This window comes from Zootoca vivipara, chromosome 6 (assembly GCF_965207765.1).
Source record: "Zootoca vivipara chromosome 6, rZooViv2.hap1.1, whole genome shotgun sequence".
NCBI classification, from domain to species: Eukaryota; Metazoa; Chordata; class Lepidosauria; order Squamata; family Lacertidae; genus Zootoca; species Zootoca vivipara.
The window spans coordinates 11,214,761-11,232,285 of NC_142589.1; the positions used below are offsets into that span (position 1 = coordinate 11,214,761).

At 48.7% G+C, this 17,525-nt stretch overlaps 1 protein-coding gene across 7 annotated transcripts in view; it reads right to left on the reverse strand.

Annotated features, from left to right (window-relative positions):
* ARHGEF10L (Rho guanine nucleotide exchange factor 10 like) overlaps positions 1-17,525 on the reverse strand; it is a 135,136-nt gene that overhangs the window by 101,502 nt on the left and 16,109 nt on the right. For 4 of the 7 annotated variants that reach the window (XM_035121227.3, XM_035121226.3, XM_035121224.3 and 1 more), the window contains exons 1-3: positions 16,648-17,078; positions 3,191-3,319; positions 376-654 (exon numbers count right to left, since the gene is read on the reverse strand). In XM_035121227.3, the coding sequence (XP_034977118.3) occupies positions 376-654; positions 3,191-3,227 (316 nt within the window). In that variant the 5' untranslated portion in view covers positions 3,228-3,319; positions 16,648-17,078. Of the gene's footprint in view, positions 1-375; positions 655-3,190; positions 3,320-16,647; positions 17,079-17,525 lie in introns of those variants that run through there. The other 3 variants (XM_035121225.3, XM_088671534.1, XM_035121223.3) reach the window with 2 other exon arrangements.

The window sequence follows — 17,525 nt, forward strand, 5'->3', positions numbered from 1 at the left end:
CTTTTAAAAAGAGAGAGACTGAAAATCTGAGAAAAAGGAAATTGTCGAACGGAAACCCGCTCTTTAATGCAGAATCTAGATCAGGCATCCCCAAACTGCGACCCTCCAGATGTTTTGGCCTACAACTCCCATGATCCCTAGCTAACATGACCAGGCATGATGGGAATTGTAGTCCAAAACATCTGGAGAGCCAAAGTTTGGGGATGCCTGATCTAGATGATCCTTTAGGTTTTAACCATTACTGGGTACTGGACCCTGAGAACTGGAAGGGTCTCTGGGCATTATCCAGACTGACCCCCACCCCAAAACCCACAAGCTGCCGGTAACTGGTAGAGGGTTGAAACTGGTTCAGAAGCCTGGTGTAGATGCGCTTACCAAAGTTCGTGGCCGAGTCAGAATGGGTCATAGGAACCCGGTCCTCCAGCAGAGTCTCTTCGGCCTCCCAGTCTTCCAGGGGTTCAAGGTCATCGCTGATGCTGGATCTCCGCCTCTGAGGTGGGCCCTGCACAGCCCCCCTGGTGCCCAGCTCGGTCCTGGCATTGCTGACCACCACCCGGCCGTCCTCATCCTCGCTGTCCTCAAAGTCAAAGGCCTCGCCCCCCTCGTCCTCCCCCTCCGTCGAGATCTCCAAAACGCCCTGCATGGCCCCGTCTCCTGGAAAGCAGAAGGGAGCGCGGGGGGGGGGGACACACACACACAGATCAGCAATTTGGTGGTCTGCAGCCCTTCATTCAGAACAATGAGGGCCAGAAACTTGCTTTATTTTTAAGTCCATAGCTCAGAGGTGAGAGCACCCGCTTTGCACACAGTCTAAAAGCCTGGAGAGCTGCTGCCGGCCAGTGTAGGCAGCACTGAGCTGGATGGACAAGTGTTCTGATGCCTTTTAAGCAAATTCTTGTGCTCCTATGTCCCATTCGGTTGTTTTGTTATTATTTTATTTCATGACATTTATACACCTCTTGGTTGTTGGTTGTTGTTTTTTTTTTAAAAAAATCTGTTGTCTACAAAAAGATAAAACAAGGGGAAATGCAATACTTTAAAAGTTAAAATGCTCAAACAGGCTGGAACTCACATCATTTTTCTAGGGGTCTGGGCAGGCTGGCCCATGAATGTTTTTGGCAGGCACGGAAAAGAACACAGCACTGCTTGTTATCAATAGGCAGGGAGTTCCAAAGTTCAGGAGCTGGTTGAGTCCTTGCAAATGCAGAACGAGCATTATGTGGCAAATATAGTAGTGCCAGTTCCAATTGACGCAGTAAAAAAGGCACATAGAGATTCCTTTGTTCTCCCCATATATATTTTTTTTAAAAATTAAATAACCTGACAATAGTTTATTTTGCCTTGTGGCAGACAGTGAGCGAGGGGGAGTGTTTGCAAACTCAAGCCGCTGTCATTAAACAGGTTTGCAGGTGGCAGCGAGGTTTTATACCTCAGGATTAATCCCCTGCTTCCTGGCAGGAGCTCAAGGCTAGGAGGGTGTGCTAAATTGGGAGCAGGGAGGAACCGGATCCTGTGCTAGAAGCTCGGCCCTCTGTTGCCAAGTTCTAAACTGACCTGGCTGGCAATGGAAGGAAAAGACCTTAGATGCCCATGTCTGCTGATTTCACATAACCATAGAACTGTAAGCTGAAAGGTACCCCCCAAAACATCTAGCCCAGGGGTCAGCAAACTTTTTCAGCAGGGGGCCGGTCCACTGTCCCTCAGACCTTGTGGGGGGGCCGGACTATATTTTGGAAAAAAAATATGAACGAATTCCTATGCCCCACAAATAACCCAGAGATGCATTTTAAATAAAAGGTCACATTCTACTCATGTAAAAACACCAGGCAGGCCCCACAAATAACCCAGAGATGCATTTTAAATAATAGGACACATTCTACTCATGTAAAAACATGCTGATTCCTGGACCATCCGCAGGCCGGATTTAGAAGGCGATTGGGCCGCATCCGGCCCCCGGGCCTTAGTTTGGGGACCCCTGATCTAGCCCAACCCCCCCTGCAATGATGTTTATAACATGATGCGTGGCCTGGAGAAAGCGGATAGGTCCGTCTCTCCTAATGTCAAAAGCCACAGCCATCCACTGAATCCGAACGTTGAAAGATTCAGAATGGATAAAATAACTGTGCAGAAAGAACCCAAGACATTTTGCAAAGCGCTTTCAAGACCTGTCTGCTGATCGCTGAAAAAATACACCCAGGACCTCCCCTCCCCCCCCCTTTATAATTTGTTGTTTCTGCCTCGGCAGCACCAACAAGGACTAGAAAATGGCTTTATATCTACAGGAAAGCTCAGTTTCCCTCTGAACTGCTGGAACATATTCTGCGTCACCTGGATGGTGTGGGTGGGTGTGGGTGGGTGGGTGTGTCACTTCCCTAGACAGCTGCCCCTGCCCCAATCTCTTTACTGTATTTTTAAAATGAAAAGGGAAAAAAATCAGAATGGTGTCGCTATTTGATGAGGAGTGGAGCAAAGATCAGGTAGACTGGAGGGTGGTGGAGTGAAATTTATAGAAAACTGACAGAAAATACTGCCTTCTTTTGGAACCCAAGTATTAACACCTAAAGCTGTAACAACTCTGCAAGTAGTTTAAGGAACTGAAGAGAATATATGAATTGCATTTGCCATCTTGCTTACAAGCCTGCATCCACCAAATCTTTATGAGAGAGAGAGAGAGAGAGAGAGAGAGAGAGAGAGAGAGAGAGAGAGAGAGAGAGAGAGAGATGAGAGATGATAGATAGATAGATGATAGATAGATAGATAGATAGATAGATAGATAGATAGATAGATAGATAGATAGATAGATAGATAGACAGACAGATATAGAGATAGATAGAGATGATAGATAGATGATAGATAGATAGATAGATAGATAGATAGATAGATAGATAGATAGATAGATAGATAGATAGATAGATAGATGATAGATAGATAGATAGATATAGATAGATAGATAGATAGATGATAGATATGAGAGAGGGAGAGAGAGAGAGGGAGAGGGAGATGTCTAAATATAGTTTAACTGTCTTGAAAGAATTCCATCTCCTGGCAGATCTTTTGCTTAGCTAATTTTGTTGTCAAATAAAACCTTTTCCCTCCTTAACATCCCTAAGTCTCCAAGTACCAGAGTTTTCTTTAGAAGAAGCAGAAATAGCCAGAAGTAGTGTGAGAGGGCATGCCTCAGTGACAGTACCTATCGAAGACGGTTGGGGTGGTTGAGAGGTGGCCATCTCCTTTTCTCTCTGTGTGTGTGTCTGTCTGTCTCTCAACCACTGTTTTCTGACGCTTCTGTACCGGAGCCTTTCCCTGGTGTTTTCCTAAGCTGAAGGGAGGAAAAGAAATTAGTTCAGGCGGGACTCTGTTCTTCCAGGAAGCAAACCCCCCAGTCTCATTTCCCCCTAATGCTTTCCCCCATCCAAGACTGTTGCAACAGCTCCTGCTTCCCTGCCTGGGAATCTCAGAATCTGCATCAGGCGGAAAGGTGATAGTTGCAAGAATATGTGCATCCAATGTTTTTTTGTGATCTGGGCAATTTCCACTCAATTTCCTTCGAGACACAGCTGCAAAGGTTATTCAGGAACCAACACAAGGCCTTCTGGCCCTTGCACGTTCTTTCCCCCATGAGGGCTAGGAACTTATATTTTTACAGGAAAGCTAGAAAATTAGGGGTGGGGTCTTATCCCACCTTTCTAAAGCAGGGCATGCATGAGACTGTCATATGAGACCCCATTGACCAAGTTTCTGTAACGCCTATTCGGATTGTGAGATGAGGATATCAGACCTCGTATGAGAGCACAGGAAGCTGCCCGAGTCAGACCCATGGCTCCATCTAGCTCAGTACTGTCGACACTGACTGGCAGCAGGGTTCCTGCCTACCAGGAGATGTTGTTGGAGATTGAACTTAGAACCTTCTGCACCCTGCAGGGTTTGGATTGCATAGATAGACGGAGAGGAAATCACATCTTGTATCAAGGATTTGGACAACCCGGTCACTGGCCAATCCTCCCCTTCTTGGCTGGCATTCTGCTAACCAATTGCACCTCTGAGCCAAATGAATCCAACAAAATCAGCCCAGCATTCTATCGCTCATCAAGGCACTTCCGGATTAGCCCAGAGGAAGCGTGGTGGGAGGGGAAGGTCCTCTAAACTACGGAACTCACTGCCACAGGAAGCAGAGGTGGCCACCAACTTGGGTGGCTTTAAAAGAGGATTAGACAAATTCACAGAGGAGGAGAGGGCTACCCATGGCTACTAGCCGCGATGGCTAGGCTCTACCTCTACGGTCAGAGGCAAGAATGCTTCTGAATGCCAGTTCCTGGAAACTTGACATTGGGGGAGAGTTGCTCTTGTGCATGGGTCTGGCTTGCAGGCTTCCTTTGGGGGAAACCTTGGTGGCCACTGTGACAACAGGAGGCTGTGCCAGATGGGCCGCTGGTTCGATCCAGCAGCCTCTTCTTATGTTCTTATGTTACGGCGGGATACGAAACCTAGCAAAATGCTTACTGAATAAGCTCGCAAATACCCCAGTGCAACCTTTAGCTCACTTAAGGGCCTCTGGCACACTTGAAGGCGCTTTCCGATAAATGGAGATGACTCTGAAAATCAGTGTCCAACATGCACTAAATGTAGTATAAACACCGACAACTGGGAAACACTGGCCTGCGAGCGCTCCGTTTGGAGAACAGCCTTTACCAAAGGTGTCATGAGTTTTGAAGATGTTCAAACTCAGGGCGAAAGGGAGAAACGCGCTAAGAGGAAGGAAGGCTTGGCAAACCCTCGCCGTGATCAACTCCCGCCCGGAAACCTAGGTACCCACTGTGGAAGGACATGTGGATCCAGAACTGGTCTCCATAGTCACTTATAGACTTACTGTTAAAACCGTATATATGGAAGACAATCTTACTCAGCTACGAGGGGTCGCCAAAGGAGAAGAAAACATGGAAATGGAGGCAGGGAGCCCAAGCATTTTGAAAATTTGTTGAATTTACCGTAAGCTCACCATAGCCATCTAATGTCATGTTTGTATAATGCACTTAAAACGTTGTATTTGCAGCTGTGTAGCGGGTGGCACAGAGCGAGGGCTTGTGGTCGGCGGTTCAAATCCCCACAAGGGAGTGAGCTCCCATTGCTCGGTCCCAGCTCCTGCCAACCTAGCAGTTCAAAAGCACGTCAAAGTGCAAGTAGATAAATAGGTACCACTCCGGCGGGAAGGTAAACGGTATTTCCGTGCGCTGCTCTGGCTTCGCCAGAAGCGGCTTAGTCATGCTGGCCACATGACCTGGAAAAACTGTCTGCGGACAAACGGCAGTAAAGTGAGATGAGCGCCGCAACCCCAGAGTCGTCCGTGACTGGACCTAATGGTCAGGGGTCCCTTTACCTTTACCTTTAGCTGAGTCCTAAGATGCAACAACTTTGGCCACCTCATGAGAAGAGAAGAATCCTTGGAAAAGACCCTGATGTTGGGAAAGATTGAGGGCACTAGGAGAAGGGGACGACAGAGGACAAGATGGTTGGACAGTGTTCTCGAAGCTACGAACATGAGTTTGACCAAACTGCGGGAGGCAGTGCAAGACAGGAGTGCCTGGCGTGCTATGGTCCATGCGGTCACGAAGAGTCAGACACGACTAAACGACTAAACAACAACAACAACAAAGATGCAACAAACCCCGTCCCAGGAACCTTAACCCTCCTGCCAGTAACCTTGTCACATGATGACACAGGAGCAGAGGGAAAAGTCCCTCCAACCTCTGCGAGTTGGCATATGGCGGAGTCCATAAAACCGCGGACAATCTCATGCGGATCCTGTTACCCATTTGTCCGGTTTTGCAGGAGTACAGTGTTACCTTGGTTTACGAACTTAATTTGTTCCGCAAGTCTGGTCTTAAACCAAAGCGTTCTTAAACCAAGGCGAGCTTTGCCATAGCAGCGGGGGACTCAATTTACAAATGGAACACACTCAACAGGAAGCGAAACAAACCAAAGCACCTACTTCTGGGTTTTCAGCGTTCTTAATCCAAGTTGTTCATAAACTAAACTGTTATTCAACCAAGGTACCACTGTATTGATTATTTCCCCTACAGTGAAATCTCTTTGTCTATCTGTCTCCCTTTTAAAAAAAGAATTAAAAAGACTTGCAAAATTCTAGATCAATTAGCCATTTCCACCGCTTATTTTGCAAGGGGGCGAGGGAGGATGTAAGTCTGCGAATTTTCCTCCATCCCAGACTCACTCGCCGGAACCAGATGGTGGGGGTTGGTTTTTTTAAAAAGAAGCAAACCTCAGTAAGCTTTAGAGCAAATCCGTCAGGTGGTGAACATATGGAAGCTGTCAAGAAACAAGTAGGGCTCTTGATATATCACGAAGCCACAAGATCTGCGGGTCGACAGATTCAGCAAGGCTTCCTGATGCCCAGCCTCCTTTATATACAGTGGTACCTTGGTTCTCAAACGCCTTGGTACGCAAACAACTTGAAACCAAAACACTGCAAACCCGGAAGTAAGTGTTCCGGTTTGCTAACTTTGTTCGGAAGCCAAATGTGCACCGTTTTGAACGCCACGCTTCCATTTTGAGTACCACACTTCCGAATTGAGTGTTACACTTCCGTTTTGAGTACCACGCTTCCGTTTTGAGTGCTACGCTGAGGTCTGTCTGTTTTTGCTATTTATTTAGCGTTTGTGTGGCTTTTTTATTTTGTTTCTTTGTGACTGTGTGGAACCCAATTCAGCTACTTATGGATTGTGTGACCGCAGGACATTGTTTGTTGCTTTCATTTTCTCATTAGAACGGATTAATCCATTTTGCATTAATTTCTACGGGAAAACGCCCCTTGGTTATGGAACGCTTTGGTTTTGGAATGGACTTGCGGAACGGGTTAAGTTTGAGAACCAAGGTACAACTGTGAGCGCCCTTTAGAGTTTCCTATCCTGGACAAGCCAATATTTCGCTTTCCCAACAGGACAAGAATGTTTGTCCGCATTCTGTTGCTATGAGTTCTCCTCTCCTCCTCCCAGGGGATGAGAACACCCAAGAACATGCTGTGACTTCACAGGGATGCTTGGCCAATGACTAGGAAAAGCATGTTGCAGGAATGCAACAATAAAATCCGCATTGTTTTGACAATGGGAATGCAAATATATGATAGGTCACGTCATATCTGACTGCAAATTCTCACACAGACAGCCCCCCCTTTTTTTTAGTTCTAATGCAAGAGAAACTATTTTGTTTGTGTGGTTGCATATGTTTGTATACGTGTGTGTGTGTGTGTGTGTGTGTGTGTGTTTGTTTGTGTGTGTGTGTGTGTGTGTGTATATACACACCCATGCCCATGCACCCAGACTATACATTTTGCTTAACATTCACCCTTTATTTTGCATGATCCGTTTGTTCATTTAAAAAGCATTCATTCAAGCACTTTTAAAAAAAAAATCTCTCAGTGGTGTGCAGCATTTTAAAAACCGAGTGATGCTTTTAAAACCAAAATGTAAAGTATGAAACACAAGTATAAAAGCACATAGTATAAATAACGCCAGGAATCCAGGTGAAACAAATCACACTTATTTTCATGTCTTTCCAAGACACCTGAAGCAATGGATGGACCATACTTCACTTAGGACCCGGAAACTGCAACTAATCCAGAATGCAGCAGCGAGACTGGTGGCTTGGAGCAGCCGCCGAGACCACATAACAACCGTCTTGAAAGACCTACATTGGCTCCCAGTACTTTCCGAGCACAATTCAAAGTGTTGGTGCTGAGCTTTAAAGCCCTAAACGGCCTCGGTCCAGTATACCTGAAGGAGCATCTCCACCCCCATCGTTCTGCCCGGACACTGAGGTCCAGTGCCGAGAGCCTTCTGGCGGTTCCCTCGTTGCGAGAAGCCAAGTTGCAGGGAACCAGGCAGAGGGCCTTCTCGGTGGTGGCGCCCGCCCTGTGGAACACCCTCCCACCAGATGATGATGATAATAACAATTATGATTATGATTATGATTGTGATTATTATTATTATTTATACCCCGCCCATCTGGCCGGGTTCCCCCAGCCACTCTGGGTGGCTTCCAACAAAACATTAAAATACAGAAATCAAACATTAAAAGCTTCCCTAAACAGGGCTGCCTTGAGATGCCTTCTAAAGGTCTGGTAATTGTTGTTCTCTTTGACCTCTGGTGAGATGACAAAAAGAAAAACAACTACCAGACTTTTAGAAGACATCTGAAGGCAGCCCTGTTTAGGGAAGCTTTTAAAATTTAATAGAATGTTTTATTTTAATAATTTGTTAATAAATTATTATTATTATTATTATTATTATTATTATTATTGCTGTTAATTAACATAAAAATAATTGTTTAATTACCCAGTGGCTGAGCACAGGCAAAGTGTCCCAGGTTCAGAAGTGGGCGTGGTCAGGAGTAAAAGTGGGTGGAGCAAAAGGCAACTTTTGTGGTTCAAGCACTGGCGGAGGAAGAAGGATGCGGGGGAATGCACCGCCCCTGGCAGCACGATCCCAGTGGGGTGCCATCGCGGCTGCCACACCACCCACGCTGGGCACCACACCCCAGCAGCCGGCGCACCACACCCCCAGGACATGCACCACGCCCCTGTGGGCAGCATAGCTGTCAAGTTCTCCCTTATTTTTAAAGCGAAATGCCCTTATGCTGAATAGGCTTCCTTGCGAGAAAAGGGAAAACTTGACAGCTATGGCGGGCAGCATGCCACGCCCCCGGGACACGCACCACCCATGCTTCCACCTACCCCCCCCCCGGTGCCAGAGCATGAAGCTCCGCCACTGGGTTCAAATCCACCCCAGGATTCCTGCATTGCAAGAGGTTGAGCTAGATGACATTTAGGGTTCCCTCCAACTCTACTATTCTAGGATTCTATGATTTCAGCCAAGCAAAAGCCAGAGATTTCTACACACACACACTCACCTGTTTCTCTCTCTCTCTCCCTCTCCCTCTCCCTCTCTCTCTCTCTCTCTCTCCCTCTCTCTCTCCCCCTCCCTCTCCCTCTCTCTTTCTCTTCTGTTCAGAAGCCTGATAACACTTCAGAGATGTATCTCAGCCAAGCAAAAGTATCTGAGGAGGGTTCAAATCTGGGCCACCGAGGGGCGTGGATTTGGGACAAGGGGAGTGACTTGGAGAGAGTCCTGTGGGCCAGATTGAGAGGGCCAGGGGGCCACATTCAGCCTGTGGGCTGGAGGCTCTTCTTCCCTGGTTCAAGCCCTCCTGTTCAATCCCACCTTTGGGCCAACGATTAAATCTTTAACCTCTCTTCCTGTGCCGCCTCCGGAAAAGAGATCCTCTCATTTGGTTTCAGATCCTTTGACGTTCAGGAGGGGCAGGCAGCAAAGAGAGAGCTCCCGGCAACACACAAATCTTTAACTGGGTAAACCAAACATCTCCAGGAGCCAAGAATGTCCACATGACCAGCGATCACTCCCAGCAATGAGACATTTCTTTCGCTGGGAGAGAACAGTCCAAACTTGCTCAATCTCCAGCGTTGTGTCAACATTGCCCAAACCACACAGACAGAGAAATAGAGACCGTCGGAAAGGCCTGGCTGCTGGATTGAGCATCCTGTTCTCCACATTTTTTGCTGAAAACAATACAGCGGAGAGATGCCTGCCCCGATGTCAATCGGCAGGGAGTTCCGGAGTTCTCCAATGAAGGAGTGATTCCTCGCAAAGGCAGAACGAATGTTATATGTGAAACCTAGTTTTAAAATGCCAGGTGTGCAGATTGAACCGGCCGCCTGGGCATAATTGGGGCACGGCGATCGTTCAGGTAAAGAGGTGATATGATAGCCATCTGCAAATACCTGAAGGACTGTCACGTGGAAGATGGAGCAAGCTTGTTTTCTGCTGCTCTGGAGGGGAGGACCCAGACCAACAGATTCACATTACAAGAAAGGAGATTCCGACTAAACATCAGGAAGAACTTTCTGACAGTGAGAGCTGTTCGACAGTGGAACGGACTCCCTCAGGAGGTGGTGGACTCTCTTTCCTTGGAGGTTTCTAAGCAGAGGTCGGATGGCCCACCTGTCATGGATGCTTTAGCTGAGATTCCTGCATTGCAGGGGGTTGGACTAGATGACCCTTGGGGGTGTAGTGGAAATGTAAGACGGTAAAAGAATTTTGGGAAATGATATATAATGAGTTGGGAATTTTTTTCCTAAAAAATACTCAAAGCCTTCCTTTTAGGAAATCTCGGTGCCAAAATCCCAAGGGAGCCGAAAAGACTATTTATGTGTGTGACCACAGCTGCGGGGATGTTATTGGCCCAGAGATGGAAAGAAGATGGCAGATGAAGTGGATGGATGATGTCGAAACGGCTAAAATGACCCGAAGAGTCAGAAATCAGGAAGACCAAAATTTTAATAAGGAATGGGGAAAACCTACCTTAAAAATCATTGAAAACAGTTAAAATTGTTAGTAGAATTGGAATATCACTTGTAGTTTAATGTGAATTTTGGACACAATGGAGATGTAAAAGATTTTGGATTATCATAAAAGATGCAGGAGGAAATGATTAACAATAGGACCCACAAAGGGGAAGAGGGAAGTCCAAGAGATTCCTTGGAATCTTGTCTGTATGTTGTATGTTCGATATGTGACTGTACAATTTTAATCTGAAAAACCAAATAAGTTATAATAATAAAGAGCCTTGGGGGGGGTACCTTCCAAGTCTACAATTCTAGGATTCTATGGTCTAATAGTAATACCTTGAATTTGGTCTTGTAGCTGGATGCGGGCTTACCAGAAGAGGCTTCTGTTTTGACTGCTGTGAGAACAGGATGCTGTGCTCAGCAGAGGGTTTGGCCTGATTCAGCGTTGGTTGAGGCCACTGGGCTAGTCATGCGAAAAGGCTCTCTTCAACTCCCATCCCTGAGGCTTTTCTGAGCCACCTTGGAACAATCAGCTCAATAATACGTATACATTTGTTTCCTCCTTCCCTCACAGCTGAAGAAAAAAGTGTCCCACCCTCTCTGGCATGCAGGCTTCCAGTCACACTGAATGAACCATCACAGAGAAGGCAGAGAGCCTAGGAAACCATTACGACACCCGTCCCAGATTGGGAGGGTAACAAGGAGGATTCGCCAAGAGGCCATGGAGCAACAAATGGCAGATCAGATCGGATTTCGCTTCAGAAAACAGCAAGGAGCTCCTCCTCTTCGGTTCTGCCTCGAAGGCAGCACCGAGCCTGCATTACACGTCATCAAGCACCCCAGCATGAGCAGCACACAGCTGGGAAAGGCAAGAGTGCCCCTGAGCATGTACAGATCTCAGCTTGCCGCACTGCCTGCAAGCCACGGCCTGCTTCCCAACAGCCTTCTCTAGCCTGCCTGGCCTCCAAATGTTTCGGGCAGATCCGCACTGTACACTTAATTCATGCCCGATGCACATTTAAGTCATCCAACCTCCCCCCAAATACTCCTGGGAACCATAGTTTTCCTCCCCATGGAACTCCTGTTTCCAGCACCCTTCACAATCTACAATTCCCACGCTCTGCATTTAAATTGTATTCCATGTACGTTTTAAGCACGTGACTTCCTGGGAACTGTGGTTTGCAGAACGGGAGTTCCAGGAGAGGAAAACAACAGTTCCCAAGATTCACTGGTGGGCAAGCCATGTGCTTAAAAAAAAAACCACCTGCATTGAATATGCTTCAAATGCAGTGTGATTCTCCCCTACGACTCCCATCATCACCCCGACTATTGACGCTGCCTGGGGCCAATGGGAGTTGTAGTCTTGACAACACACAGGGGGCACCAGAAAGCAGAAGGCTGAGCTATGAATTTGAACTTAATTTATAGGCCAGCAAGTGGATGCGTGGTGTTGATTCCTGCCCCACCAACTAGAACCTCAAAGTTTAACCTGTTGCTCTTTGGCACTGTCTCCTGGGGACGACAGATCTGTGCCCTTTGCTGCCCTCAGAAGTCCCATCTTCCTCTTCCTCTTCCTTTTCCTCTACATGGTTCCCGCTCATGGGCGTACCCAGGATCAAAACTAGGGGGGGCAAGGGGAGGGGCCAAGGCACGGAAGGGGAGGGGCCACAAAGTGGGCGGGAATGGCTAACTCGCGCTCCGCCCGGCTGTGCCCCTCCCTAGAAGCAGGGCTGGTGGGCGGAGGCGGAGCCCAGCCCAGCGGAGCGCGAGTTCAGCGTTCCCGCCCGCCGCGCCGCGCTCTCTGGTTCCCCGCCGCGCTTGGCCTTGCCAGAGGGCGCGACGGGGAGCTGGAGGGAGGGTGCGGCGCGGCGGGAATGCCGAACTCGCGCTCCGCCGGGCTGTGCTCCGCCTCTGCCCACCAGCCCTGCTTCTAGAGTAGGGCAGCTGCCCTAACTTGCCCCGTGGTGGGTACGCCCTTGTTCCCGCTGCTGCTATTTACACACACACACACACACACACACACACACACATATTTCAAAGGCGGTACCTCCATAAAATGGGTTTTGCCACCCATTAGGTATATTCCGAGCATTAAAAAAAGCCTGATGGATCAGGCCAGTGGCCCATCAAGTCCAACACCCTCTTTTCACAGTAGCCAACCAGATGTCCCAAGCAGAGACCCACAAATGGGACACGGGTGCAAGAACCCTCTGCCCCTCCTGAAGTTTCCAGCAATTGGTATTCAGAAGCATTGCTGCTTCCAGCCATCCTGGGCTAGTAGCAATCAATAGCCCTCTCCTCTCTGAATTTGCCCAGCCCTCTTTCAAAGCAATCCTGCGCCCTGTGGCAGGGAGTTCCAGAGTTTAACTCTGTGCAAAGAAGGACTTTCTCTCACCCACCCTGAGTCTTCCAGCTTTGAAACAGGGACCCATACCCTCCAGCATTTCTCCGACAAAAATAGGGACGTCCTGTTCCGTTATGATAATCATGATAATTTTATGATTTGTACCCCGCCCATTTTACTAGTTGGCCCAGCCACTCCGGGCGGCTTCCAACACATATAAAAACACAATGAAACATTAAACTTCCCTGCCTTCAGATGTCTTCTAAAGGTTGTGATTATCTTTTTGGCTCGGGGTTTGCATAACTGCACAGCCTCCAACTTTCTCCAATGGAAACAGGGATGTCTTAAGGAAAAGCAGGACATTCCGGGGTCAAATTAGAAACCGGGATGGCTTCTGTAAATCCGGGACCGTCCCCCAAAAACAAGGACACTTGGCGGGTCTGCCAAGATGACACCCAGCAAACGACAGCATGGGCTGAGGGGGAGATTTGAACCCTGGTCTTTCCCAGGCCCTTGTCTCACACCTTGTTTGACATGCAGATAAAACAGCTGGAAAATAGGGACACTTATGTCCCTGGAAAATAGGGACACTTAGAGGGTCTTACGGTAGCTAGCGGTCATCTAGTCTTCTGCAGGATCTCCAATACAGCGTCTTGGAAAGATGTCTGTTCAGTCCATTAAAAGGGTTTTTTTTAAAAAAAAAAAAAGTAAAGGGCCCCTGGGCAGTTAAGTCCACTCAAATGCAACTATGGGGTTGCAGTGCTCATCTCGCTTTCAGGCCGAGGGAGCCGGCGTTTGTCCACAGACAGCTTTCTGGGTCATGTGGCCAGCACAACTCAACCGCTTCTGGCACAACGGAATGCCGTGACAGAAGCCAGACCGCATGGAGACGCCGTTTACCTTCCCGCCGGAGCGATACCTATTTATCTACTTGCACTGGCGTGCTTTCTAACTGCTATGTTGACAGGAGCTGGGACAGAGCAATGGGAGCTCACCCCGTTGCAGGGATTCAAACTGCTGACCTTCTGATTGGCAAGCCCAAGAGGCTCAGTGGTTTAGACCACAGCGCCACCCGTGTCCCTGGGTGGTCCATGAAGGTGAATGCCCCACACCCCCAGCCTTGGCCAACCACTGCCTGCCTGCCTCCTTACTTCCATCCAGTCCCATGGCGGTGGTCCTTTCTGCCAGCTTCCTCCTCTTCAGTCTCAGGGGTGCCCTTGGAGAACTCAGGAGGAGGATGGGGGACAAAACCAGGATGCCAATCACTGCCTCTGAATCTGCCTACTGCTGCTTTCAAAAGTCGGGGGTCGTCTTATACGCCAGGTCATATTTCTTAAATGGCGAGTATATCCCAAACTCTATATTTTAACTGGAAAAGTTGGGGGTCGTCTTATATGCCCGGTCGCCTTCTACGCCGGAATATACGGTAGTATCTCCAAAGTCAAGCAGAGTCCCTCATCTTCTAAGGGAGTGTGTTCCACTGCCAAACTTAAGAAAAGTTTCTCTTAATGCTTAACTGAAAGTCACTTCCCCTGAAATTTGCACCTGCTGGTTCAAGTTCCTGCTTCGTTGGAGCAACAGGAACCCAAAGTCTACTGCAACTTCTGCCCTTCAGAGATCAGAATGCCACGGTTGTGCCTCCCCGAAACCTTCTCCTCTCCTGTCTAAAGCACAATCACAGGACCCCATTTCCCAAGACCCTTTAATGCTAGATCTATGTGTATATCAATGCAATCCTTTTAATCCCAGAGAGGGGAAGAGTTGGGAAAGGAGAAACTAAAGATCAGAACAGCTGGAATGAGGTGTGGGAGATCGACAATTTCAGATTCTCGGGGGTTTTTTAACATAAGAACATAAGACCTCACCAGATCAGGCCAGTGGCCCACCTTGTCCAGAACCCTGTTCTCACAATAGTCAACCAGGTGCCCCAATGGGAAACCCGCAAGCAGGATTCGAACGCAAGAGCCGTCTCCCCCCCCCCGCAGTTTCCAGCAACTGGTATTCAGAAACATTGCTGCCTCCAACCGTGGAAGCAGAGCGTAGCCACCCCAGCTAGTCATTATCAACAGTCCTCTCCTCTTTGAATTGTTCCAATCCTCTTTCAAAGCCATCCAAGTTGGGGGGCCATCCTTGCGTCCTGTGGGAGGGAGTTCCACAGTCGAACTCTGGGCTGCATGAAGGACTTTCTTTTACTCATCCTGAACTAATACGAAAGCTTGGTTCTGTTTGCTTCAGCCGGAAACAGAGACCAAGGATCCCTTCCCCACAACAGGTGTCAATTTACTCAGCGGTGCCAAGCTGCCTTCTGTTGAGCCAACAAGCTCAGTACTGTTTACACTGACTGGCAGCAATGAACCGCTGGGTTTCCAGGCAGGGGACACTCCCAGCCCTATGCAGAGATGCCGTTGAACCAAGGGCCTTCTGCACTCCAAGCAGATGTTCTGCCGTTGAGGTTCCAACCTTTTCCCAGACACTTAATCTGTGCATATTTGAGCTCTACTTGAGCTCTAATGGTCCTGTTCACATGCCTTTTCCATTTTACCCCCATTGTCTACACTTTCTTTCTTTCTTCTATTCATTTGCCCATTGCACCCATGGGTGCGTATATACAGGTCTGTCAAATTTAAATAAGGGTAATGCATTAAGCGTCTGATGGTGTGACTTAAGTCCCCAAAAGGTTTATTCAATCTGTTAGTCACATCAACACAATAATTTCAAGCACATTTTGTAAGCGGAGGTGCCTTGGACCTCTCTCATGTTGTTTCTTAAGGGCGCCGGGAATTGTAGCTTCATGTGATTAAACTACAGGTCATTTAATTTCTTAAGGGTTCTGGGAATTTCAGCTCCGTGGGGGGTAAACTACAGTTCCCAGAATTATTTTGGGAATTGGAGCCATGTGCTTTAAACATCCCTTAAATGCCTGGTGTGAATTCAAATTTCCACAATCTATGCCATCCTTTCTTGTTGCCCCAGAACAGGCATCCCCAATCTGCGGCCCTCCAGATGTTTTGGCCTACAACTCCCATGATCCCTAGCTAACAGGAGCAGTGGTCAGGGAAGATGGGAATTGTAGTCCAAAACATCTGGAGGGCCGAAGTTTGGGGATGCCTGCCCCAGAACAACCCAACAAACAGCCTGTTCCTTCCTCACTTATTCATTGTCCCTTAAAAGGTCTATCTCCTGCTCTGGGGCTTCATCGCCACTTTTTCTGGGTAGGGAGCACTGCACCCAAGTATTCCCCACCCCCTCCATGGGGTGTTCAGGCATGCCGCCTGGCCGTGGCTCCCTACATCACCTGAATTTCCCCATCCCCTGAGACTCGCCAAGCAAAACTCCCCACTGAGATGCAAAAAAATGAAATAAAAACCCACCCTCATCTCTGCACACACTCCGTTTCCTCGCTTCCTCTCCGCCCCCCCTCCCCAATCCCAAGACGGGATCGGGATTGATTTACATACACCCCAGCAGGGTTATATATAAACCGCGTCTCCGTGATCAAGCGCCCGTCAATTCTGCTGACCTCGCAAAGGTCACCAACGTCTCGTTGGCCTTGCGGGGGTGCATTATATGGTGGAGTGGGGCTTAACCTTTCTGCAAGTGGCAGGAGGCGAGGATAATTTCCCGAAACGGCTTTTTAAAAATAATAATAATAACAAAATTTCTAGCCTTGCTTTTACGCACCAAACGCGAGCGCATTTTGCGCCCCGTTCTGCCACGTGCAGACACCCCTTTTTATGATCCCTTCTTTAAAATCTTGGAAAGGAGCAGAAAGGGGAGGAGAGGGAGAGAGAGAAGGCAATTTGGGGAGGTTTGTTTGGGGGGGGGAGGAACCACATGGTCGGTCCATATTGCCGGCCGAATCTAGCCTCGGAGTGGTTTTCCCAGAAAGGAGTTTGGAAAGGTCAAAGAGGGGGTTCAGCCCACTTACCCCCCGCAGCTCTCGCTGCTCTTTGTTGCGATGCTACAAAGAAGCGGTCTGTGGCAGCGGCAGCAGCCCCACGGTGCGGCTTGGGAGCGCGGCGCCTTCCTCTCTCCGCCGCCGATCCATGCTCAGGGGGCGCACGGATGAGTCCGGCTAAAACTCCTCTCCGCTGCCTGGCCTTCGGTCCATTGCTGGAGAGGAGATCGTAGGCCTTGTCCGAACTGTGACCGATGTGCTACTCGGTCCAGACTGCACACAGAGAGAGAGAGGGAGGGAGGGAGGGAGGGAGCTGCCTCCAGCCGCCCCCTCTCTCGGTCACTAGGAGCAGCCGAGAGCTGCCAGCTGATCCCAGGGCTCTGAGGCTCCCCCCTATAGCAGCCGTGGGCCTCTCCGCCTCTCTCCAGACTGGCTCCAAAAGAGGTTCTCCGGCCATGAATATTCAGGAGGAGAGGGAGGCTGGACCACAGAAGCCTCACGTCAGAGGACAGAGGTGGAAGGTCTCTGCACAAGCCACCGCTCTCTTTCCCACTTTCTCTCGCTCCCTCTTTCCGCAAAGAAGCTCCGGCGACCGCAAAAACGCTGCAAAACAACAGTCTGGCGCTGGTTGGGAGGGGACCCTGATTTTTGAAGTCCCTGGACCCTCCAAGTGCCCTGGGTTTTCCAGGGACAGTCCCACATTTACAGGAGCTGTCCCGGTTTCTTATTTGATCCCAGAATGTCCCGCTTTTCCGTAGGTCGTCTCGTCCCTATTTTCCCTCGAGAAATATTGGATTTATGCAGCCCCCACCCCCAAGCCAAGGAGATCAGTAACTAGACAACCTTTAGAAGAAATCTGAAGGGAGCTTTGGCTAGGGAAGGTTTTGTATTTGTTTGTATTTGTATTT